This window comes from Daktulosphaira vitifoliae, unplaced genomic scaffold, assembly GCF_025091365.1.
Source record: "Daktulosphaira vitifoliae isolate Bord-2020 unplaced genomic scaffold, ASM2509136v1 Scaffold_4, whole genome shotgun sequence".
NCBI classification, from domain to species: Eukaryota; Metazoa; Arthropoda; class Insecta; order Hemiptera; family Phylloxeridae; genus Daktulosphaira; species Daktulosphaira vitifoliae.
Genome location: NW_026099575.1, coordinates 16674631 through 16684452, shown reverse-complemented (window position 1 = coordinate 16684452; position 9822 = coordinate 16674631). Strand labels below are relative to the sequence as shown.

At 25.2% G+C, this 9822-nt stretch overlaps 2 protein-coding genes across 3 annotated transcripts; one reads left to right on the top strand and one right to left on the bottom strand.

Annotated features, from left to right (window-relative positions):
* Nucleotides 1-4005: 4005 nt before the first annotated feature.
* LOC126905158 (cofilin/actin-depolymerizing factor homolog) lies at nucleotides 4006-4990 on the bottom strand. The gene has a single exon (XM_050684624.1). The coding sequence runs from the start codon at nucleotides 4792-4794 to the stop codon at nucleotides 4348-4350; it is 447 nt and encodes a 148-aa protein (XP_050540581.1). The 5' UTR covers nucleotides 4795-4990; the 3' UTR covers nucleotides 4006-4347.
* A 1307-nt stretch (nucleotides 4991-6297) lies between these two features.
* On the top strand, nucleotides 6298-8741 carry LOC126905157 (translocon-associated protein subunit gamma). Of its 2 annotated transcripts, XM_050684623.1 has the most exons (6): nucleotides 6298-6433; nucleotides 6494-6648; nucleotides 6732-6859; nucleotides 6927-7018; nucleotides 7505-7636; nucleotides 8221-8741. In XM_050684623.1, the coding sequence occupies exons 2-6, from the start codon at nucleotides 6507-6509 to the stop codon at nucleotides 8285-8287; spliced, it is 561 nt and encodes a 186-aa protein (XP_050540580.1). In that variant the 5' UTR covers nucleotides 6298-6433; nucleotides 6494-6506; the 3' UTR covers nucleotides 8288-8741. The 2 variants fall into 2 exon arrangements, with proteins under 2 accessions (XP_050540580.1, XP_050540579.1); XM_050684622.1 differs by having other exon boundaries at nucleotides 6330-6648.
* Nucleotides 8742-9822: the final 1081 nt, after the last annotated feature.

The following is a 9822-nucleotide window of genomic DNA, read 5'->3' as shown; positions in this document are numbered from 1 at the left end:
AATAGACATTTTATATGATTAATTGCATTTTATCACAGTTACAAATTTTGTTTTATTTTAAACTGTCGTTTATTCGTATTTTCACACGAATAGAATATCGCGAGTAAAATGAGCGTTTGCCCTAGTAAAAAATTAAAAACTCGGGAATCTATCCAAAACTAAAGTTTCTGCAGTAACTTAGTGTTGTTTCGTTTGGTGTAAATAATTTACAGCAAAAATAAGTTAATATATACAAAATGATAACTAAAATAAAATCATTTGCATATACCAAAACTTTTTTAAAACCAATAGTATTGAATTTTTTTCTCATTACAGTACTTTTTTGTTTCAAATAATAGAAATTTGACTAATAAATAATGAACTGCCTTTCGTGTTGAAAAATAATATTTATTTCTCTTGTTATACGATGAAAACATCTCACCTATGTTGCTTATAAATGAATAGTGTCACGAGCGCAACTAATGAGGGTGTTACAGCACTCTCCAGTTCTGAATCAGCACTTTCAGAGTCATAAATCACTAAAATTATGTGAAAATAACTTTTCCTCAGTTTAGGAACGATTTTTTTGTATTAGAATTTGGCAAAAAATAATTTTTTTACTTTATTTGAAACTTTGTGGTTATTTATATAATAATAACTATTTTTAATTATAATAAAGCGAACCGACAAATTATATTAATATAATGGTTTATAAGAAATTTTTTTTTTTTTATTTGTTTACAATGACTTTGGTAAGTAATTATCTAAGGAACATTACTTAGGGGTTAATGAGGATAACATAACTTAAGCATCCCCAACATTTTTGCTTTAGTTGCATCAATGGAAAGTGTATACGTATAAATAACGAGAAACTATTTTAAATTCATTAGTATTATTATATGCTAGAGATGTTATTATTGAACAAATAACTTTATGAATATTTATACGCATAGTTATTCTTCTTAGGCTAGATTTTCAATGTAATTTCTAGTTTATTAAAGTAGTAACAACTTAATGTTGTCAACTTTAATGAACTCTTAAAAAATTAGTAACGACAATGTTTTTGCAAGTAATTAGTTTTAAAACCTTATAATAATAAAAATATTTTAACTTAATATAGTGAATACCTCGGCATTTTTTTAATATTAAGTTACGGGTGATATGTGGAATAAGATTAAATATTTTCATGAATTACTTTCAAAATAACAGTGTAATTCAGTCAAAAAATAAAAATTACCTTTCTTTCGCCTATAAACATTTAATCTAAATAATATATATATATATATATTTATTATTATATATATTATTATAGCAAAATATTATTCAATTACAATAAAACTTGATTTAATAAAAGTAAGTTAATACTTGACAGATAGTAAAATAGAAAAAAAAATTTTCATCACACATTACATAACTTTATGCTAATGTCTAAATTCGATATTACGTTATTTTTCTAATATTTTCAAGATTCTCACATAATATTTAAAAGTATAGCACAATTTTTTAGTAAAGATATTACTTAATTGAATGATTATTAGACTACACTCGTTTTTGAATTACAATTTTTGAATTAAAACATTTATCTTTAACACATGAATAGTTGGCATATTTATATTTTCATCGTTATTATAGTGCAAATGTTTTTTAAGCACAGTTGATGCAAAAAGTATATGACTAATAAATCTTTTTATAATATTCGTGGAATACTCATCAAATGTTGTAACACTTATTTCAAATGACTAATACTTATATTTTAAGAGATAATAATGTAAAAGTAGGTATAGAAAATATGTAGTGACAAAATGGTTTCATCGACATCAAACCAATACAAAATAACTGTACGCTATTCAAATAGTGTACACACAATTATACACTTGTGTCATACCAAATACGTTATAAGTAATATAGTAATATTTACTCTTAAAAAAAAAAACATTTCAGAGTTACTACAATAGAACATCCTAATTATACAAAATGAATGGTCCCTTTGCGGTCATTCTAATCAAACTTTCGTTACTAAGAAAATTATTTACTTAAAAATGAATTATTTTATCTTTTATCATTAACTGATCTAAACGTATGAAAGTTGTTCTTAGGTAACAATATAAAAATTAACATTAAAACAATTTTAAACAAAATTAATTAGTTTTAACTAAAATATTTTGTTATGCGATTATTGTTTTGAGGCGGTAAATATTTTGACATGTAAATTTTTTATTATTACTTTTTAAGCTAACAAATATTAAATTAAATTTTTTTTTTTTAAATCAATTAACATTATTTTGGAAATTAATTTTAGTACGTCACATTAAAATTATTAAAATATTATCAGGAAAATTATTGTATATAATAAGTTTTTAACAATAGGTTACCTTTTTTTTTAAATAATACTATATAATCCGTTTGAAGAGATGTAAAATCTTAATCTAATGTGTTTAATTATTCTAAATGAACTAACTTAGTTATATTAAGACGAAATACGTTTTTTGCAATTCACATACATTTATAATACCCAATGCAATTAACAACGTATAAACATTATCTACTAAAAGAAATTACTTTGTATTATATACTAAATTAGTATACAATACTTTATTAATAATACTAATAATGTTTCAATATAATTGTACTTAGTAAAACACTAAGCTTTCAAAGGTTAAATAATGCAGATAGCAACTTAATTAATTAAATTTTGTTTACACATCGGGATAATTTTGTTAAAGCTGTAGAAATTAATATACACGATTAATAAAAAGACGCAGGTAAACGATAAAATATTTATTATTTAAGTTGACAATTTTTTTTTTCAAATAGCAACACGTTAAATAGAACAACGAGTATATGACGTTGGCAGTATGAACTCATAAATTGTTTTAATAAATAATATGAAAATTAATAAATTTAATTTGTTTATTCATGAATAATTATAGCAAGCGAAACAAGTTATTTGAAAAAATTGTCGCTCTTTCATTTCTACTTATTGCTTATTGGATCAATCAATTCAGTATTAAACTTAATTTTTTTATTTTTAGCAAATAAAAATATTTTAAGTGCAGCATTTATTGAGATCATCGTATACATTTCATTAGTTAAGAATTATCTCAACTTAATTCTGTTAATATAAAATATATGTTATTTATTTCAGTTATATTTTAACTTATACGACATTTATAAAAAATAGTTTAGAATAGATAAGTTCATAATTTATATTAATAGTAGTTAATATATTTAATTTAACACACATTTATTAATTCATTATTTAATAGACCACCAAACAATCTAATTAATTAATATTTACGACGAAGAAAATTTGTTGAGAAGACACGAGTTTAATATACTGTGTCATTGAGTCCCGAAAGGCATTCTTAAAAAAAAAAAAATTATATTATATTATGTGTCGTTTCGATGTTCGTAGTGACTGGACCTCGTCCCTTAGTGTGTGGGATGCTCTTATTTTAGACTTGGTTTAATTTGAGATGCTGTGCTCGCCGCAGACTGCTTTTCCGGACCCCCATTTAAAGTGAATGTATAATAACTCATAAGATTACAAGCGAGCCGGCACACTATTAGAATATTGGTAGCACTGCGGCCGTATCATACACCGCCGTCGCAGTTACCGCTTATCAACGCGTCGCTCGGAAATCAGAACGCATCCAATTCACTCTTAATGTTTGATCTACCATTGAGGGATACAGAGGCGGCGGAAGACGGTCGGCGGGTAAAAAAAAAAATAACCAAATAAAATTAGCCAACCGTATATTATATATGTATCGGTCGGATGAGTAAACTCCGATAATAGATGGGACGGTGAAATAAATCCAAAACCAAAGTCCAAATCTAACAATGGAAATTTCAATCACAATCATATTATAAATAATAATTCACACTACACATGATTTTGCGATCGGTTCCCTAGTAATGCAGCTGGTCGAGTGACCGGCTACTTATGCAATTTAATTTAAACCATAAGGCTATTAATTTAAAGGAAAAGTTTACCACACTTGAGATGAATAAAAAAAAACGAAATAGAGAGCATAGTTTCTAATATGTATAATTTGTTCATGAAAAATTAAACACGCTTGCATTAATACTTAAAAATAATATGTAGGTATAAAATATATGTTCTTACAAGGGAACATATTGCTTAGATAAAAACAAAATGAATATTGTGATTATTTGGTTTTTATGTTAGTAAATGTATAAATTCATAATGTATGTTGTATATAGTAAACAATTACGTTGTGGAAGTACTAATTTTTTTTATTTTAATAATTTTTTAATACCAAAACGTAAAAGATGAAACCTTCACTTAAATAAATATATATTGGCGCATATATTTAGAAAAATATATATATATATTTGATATTTTTACTGCCTGTCGGTGGATCTGAGCTTTTCTTCGATTACCTCTTGGGAAGCTTCAGAATGATCGGTTGCCTGGAACGCCTTGTGAACACCGACCAATGATTTCTTGAGCGCATCGTAGCTGGACGAGTACACCATCTTCTTCTTTACTCTTGCAGTATCTGGACACCAGCACAACAAGAACAATTTTTGTTTCTTAGAGCTTTCCGATGTGCCTTGGCATTGATGAGTATATTCGAAGTCGAAAAGTCCATAACGGCACTCTTCTGGCCCGGCCTTTTGTAGGTCTTCTAGGAACTGATCATAGGTTGAGTTACGTTCACCGATCACCTCAATGTCGATTTGTTTTTCATCTTTAATATGAAAAACAACATACCTGTGTTTTTTATCTTTCTTAATTTCTTCATAGACCTTTTTGCAAGCGTCTGCAACAGTCACACCCGATGCCATATCGTCAAATGCGTTATATAACGAGCAACGTATAAACAATTGAACGGTAAACGCGTACGAGCGTAAAAAGTTAGCCGAACACTTAAATTAAACTTTTCACACGAAGCGCAGACACTCAGGAGCGGTGAGCAAAATTCTTGTCGAGTTTTTATAGTAGTACTACTTACTAGAGGATTCTTACAATATGACTCAGCTCGACTCCGATTTAAGCACACCTCAAGGAGTATATACAAAATATCATGGAGTAAAAAATCCTGAAACGACGCGTTCTTATACAATAATTTTATTATTGGTTGCACTGTGATTATAATTACAGTAGTTTGAGTTTGATAGATAAATGTAATTTTAGTTACATAATAATTTAAATATAATATTGAATAAATCCTTTAAGTAGATTAATCTTATTAAAAAATACAACTATGAGATTTAATTCAAGTACAATTTTTTTGTTGATTTTATTTCACTTTCACGACTTGATTAAATACTTATTTCACGGTTTTATAAGGGACTGTTATTATAATTGTAAATATAAAATGGTTCATTGTGATTTAATAATATAAATATATAGGAGATATTCAGATTAATAAACCACTTAATACCCATACCTGTATTAATCTATGATCAGCCTTTGATCTATTTAGGTCTGTTCGTTGGTTTAAGAAAATGCCAAGGCTTGTATAAGTCGCTTATAAAAATAAGTTATGAAATAGAAAAGTGTGTAGTATAACATGTTAAAAAGTATATATACTCTTTGTCATACACTTCATTCATTATTTATGATATATAACATTTATAAAACCGAGCTTAAGGTAGCAAAATAATGACAGTAAATGTTCTGTATATTCATATAATTTCTAAATTTTGAAGATATATTTAAGGAGGCATTTTTTAAGCAATAGGGTACTGAGTTTATACGCTTGTTGATGACCTTTAGTAAAATTAACTATAGGATAAATGATTCTCTCACACTTGTTATTTTAAAATGTTGACCCATTTATTAATCTAACAAGTTTAACTAAAGTTTTATAAGTTAATTATCCAAAAAATGTAACTTTTATAGAATTACACTTAAGTAACTATTATTCTAGGATCGAAACCAATTATTTAAAACGTTATTAGCTTACTAATTTACCAACTCAACTTGTTCTTTTACTTAATAACTTAATAGTTTACATTTTTTCTCTTTGCATATTTCATTTTAAAGAGCGGCCTTTAACTAATTATGTAATTAACATAATTAGTTAGTAAAATTAAAAACTTTCATAAATCTCACTAACCTACTTGATTTATTAGTAAAATTCTTTATCAAATAGTTGTGCGTTATAAAGATTTTTATAATATGGGAATTTTTATTTTATTTTAATTACATATTAATGCAATCCACACTTCCCATCATTTTAAAATATCGATTGAGTAACCAAGTTACAAGTAATTATTTTGATTTGGATGGTTGTATATTTATTTATATTCTGGTTACACTGTCATAACGAACACGTTGCTCTTGGTTGGTGATTTTGCGGTGAATATGTGATACGTAAACAAATCGAAAAAGTGAAAACATAACTGTTAAAATATAGCTAGACTTGCAACTTATATTGTTTCATAGGGTTACACGTCTTACGTCTGCTGTCGGGTTATAGTTAAATTTCGTTTTGTTACTGTTTTAATTTATTTGTATTATTTAATTTAATTTTTTTAGTTTTTCAAAAAACATGGGTAAAAAGGAAAAATCCGAAGAAAGCCTTTTCACTAAAGAAGAAGAACAATTGCTCTCTGATTTCAGTAGAAATGTTTCTGCAAAGTCTGCAGCTTTGTTCTACGGAAGTGCATTTATGGTTTCAGCACTCCCAATTTGTAAGTATTAAAAACTCTAAAATTTAATAAAAATCATTTACAAAACCTGCAAAAGAAGAAGACTAAAAGCTTACTCATAACAGGGCTTTACTGGAGAATACATATGATTGAAATGATGCCAGCTCTTGTTTGGTTTATTCTTGTAACTTTAGGCAGTACCTATCTTATTGCGTTTGCTTATAAAAATACCAAGTTTATTTTGAAACACAAAGTGAGTTTTAATATGAGTTAAAAATAAAATAATACAATAAATAAAAAACTGTTATTATTAATTACAGATTGCTATTAAAAGAGAAGAAGCTGTAACCCGAGAAATTACTTTAAAGTATGCTGAAGATAAAAAAATTAGCAAAAAAGAAAAAGATGAAAAGTAATATTTATTGTTATGCTAAAATAATTTACCTAATGCTATAGTTCAGTTGTCATATTAACTATATGCGTCATTTCATTTGGTAGAATTTTTTAAAAGTTATTTCAAATTCTTTGAACGTACAAATTTTTATATAAACAATTTGTTTGCAACATATTGTAGCTGTTGTCTAAACAATGACCAAGTAATTGTATTTTTCATAGCTTTTAAGAGTTTGAACAAATTAAAATAATATTTTAAAAAATGTATATTTATTTTTATTTCATTTATTTCATTCATTAGTTATTTTACTTAAAAATTAAAAATATTTAATTGTTAAAAAAATTTTTGAATATAAATAATATAAAATTATTCTTTTAAAAAAATAAATAATTTAATTATCATCTAGTCACTTTTTGCATAACAGCAACAATATTATATAATTTAATTTAATTAAGTATACATTTTTTAATATTACTAATTTTTTACTATACATGATTTTTTCAGAGCACTATTTCAGAAAAATGATGTTGCTGACTATGAAGCAACAGCATTTTCAATATTTTACAACAATGCATTGTTTTTGGTCATAGTTGTTTTATTAAGTTTTTATCTGTTGAGAGGCTTCTCAACCACAGCGTATCCTTTTAATACTTAATTCAAAAAATGAATTTTAATTATATTTATTTGAAATTGTTTATAGAAAAAAAACTATTCTATAAAATTTAAATAAAAAATAATTTTCTGCATAATGTATGGGGGGGGGGGGAAAACAAAATTCATAACTCAATTGTCTTTTCTATGAAAATGATTTTTTTTTAATATCTCTAGACATAGATTTACCACCTGTCTCAGAGTATTTACAGTTAAGAAACTTCTCCTCTGAAGAGGGTGTAATGGCCATATATAGTATTTTTAAGTAAATATGTTGTCATATTTGTGTAAAAGTTTCTATCTTGCTGTAAAAATTATGATTTTTGGCACTAAGCTAGTATTAAATAATTATCTTAACATGTTAATTATTACTTTTGATTATTAGTCACATTATGTGACTCACTAGCAGTCAAAATTACATATTATTTATATTAATAATTTATATATGGCAGTCAATGTGTTAAAAAAATCACATTTAATTAAATTTTTTTATTTGATCAGTAAAATTTTTATAATTTCACTAAATAAGAAGATATACATTTAAGTTTTCCTGAACTAGAAATTTTTAGAAATTATGTATTTTCTGTTGGTATTGCTAGTGGGCTTATTGCATTATTTTCCACTGGTACCCAGTGATCTAATTCCACTTACACTACATCAAAAAATACTGCAGTTAATCGGAATTAACTTTTCATGGAAGAAAATAAATTATTGTGCTTCATAAGATTTTTGTTTAAAATATATAAGTTACTAATGAATTATTGTTCTTGTAAAAAAAAAAAAAACAAATTTTGTGCATTATATAAATGTTAATAAGAATTAAATTAATGTTTATATTTATGTATATAAATACCATGATATTTTACCAATTATAAACAATTGTCGAATTAGAGTGTTGCATTAATAGTACACACACTGTGAAGAAATGTAAGCATTATTATTAATTATTGCTGTTAAAAGCATTTTTGTTGTAATATTGTTGTATAATAATAGTTAATTTGAAATATTAATGAGATAATAAATTTCCCTTTAAAGTCATAGTGTTAATATAAGCTTAAGTATGTAATAATAAATTTTTTTAACTATATTATTTCTATGAGAGTTATATTTCAAGGGCTACATTTTATTTAAAAAAGTAGCTTTCTATTGTTTTTATTTAAATAATTTATTTTTCCATTAAAATAAAAAAATGTTTAAAAAACCCAGCCTAGCACAGTTGGGACTTGTATAAATGTCAGAGAGTGAATAAAATCATTATCATGAAAAAATATTTCTATCCAAAAGTAACATAGACTCCAAATTCCTTAATTATAACCTGTGTACTAGTTTTATAGTATACAAGTATAATACATGAATAAATATGTATTATAGAAATTCAATTTAGTATTATATTGATATTTAATATAAACAAATAATTGAAAAGAGTAGAAATAAAAATTATATTAACATGAGATACGATGAATCTTTTAAACCAAAATAACATTTTCTTTTACTTTAGGGAAGATTTAAATATAGAAGATTAGGTGTCCGGGACTAACTGTTTAAACCTAATAATATGTAATATAAACTTTAATAAAACATATGTTTGAAGTTCGTAGTATTAACGAAACACTTTTAAAAGTTAAGTTAACTTTTCATGCAAAGTAATAATTTTGAATATTTATCAGTGAGAAGGTTAATAGTTGGACTTTCAAAAAAAAATGATTTATAAAAAAGGTTTATTTTGATTCATTTATTTTTAAAATATGACAGTGTTTTGAATGAAAAAAAAAGTAAAAAAAATATTGAAATTTACCGATTTAAAAAAATTTAGTAATTTTTGGGGGAATTTCTCTCATTTACGTGGAAAAAGGGAAAATTTTCCAATTTGTGATCAGTCGACATATCTTTTAAAAAATTGGTTCAATCATAGCTGATAAAAATTAATAACTGGCATAAAAAAAAATAATATATAAATAAACATACCGTAGTTAAATAAATTGTCAGTTTCGCATTGAAGCTAAATTTATATATTTAAAATACTGGCATAAGCTCGTCAACTTTTAGAATCTAAGATAATGTCATACTTCTTTTATATATTTTAGAGGGATGAAAAAATACCTACGGATTATCTTGCCTTAATTACCTTTTAAAAATTTTTTTAATTAACTAATGATTATCCAAGATAATTA

Coding starts and splice junctions, on each gene's coding strand:
- LOC126905158 (XM_050684624.1), bottom strand. CDS start 4,794: ATGGCATCGGGTGTGACTGTTGCAGACGCTTGCAAAAAGGTCTATGAA.
- LOC126905157 (XM_050684623.1), top strand. CDS start 6,507: ATGGGTAAAAAGGAAAAATCCGAAGAAAGCCTTTTCACTAAAGAAGAA. Junction 6,860..6,926: donor AGTTTATTTTGAAACACAAA/GTGAGTTTTAAT, acceptor TATTAATTACAG/ATTGCTATTAAAAGAGAAGA. Junction 7,637..8,220: donor AGAGGCTTCTCAACCACAGC/GTATCCTTTTAA, acceptor AGAAATTTTTAG/AAATTATGTATTTTCTGTTG.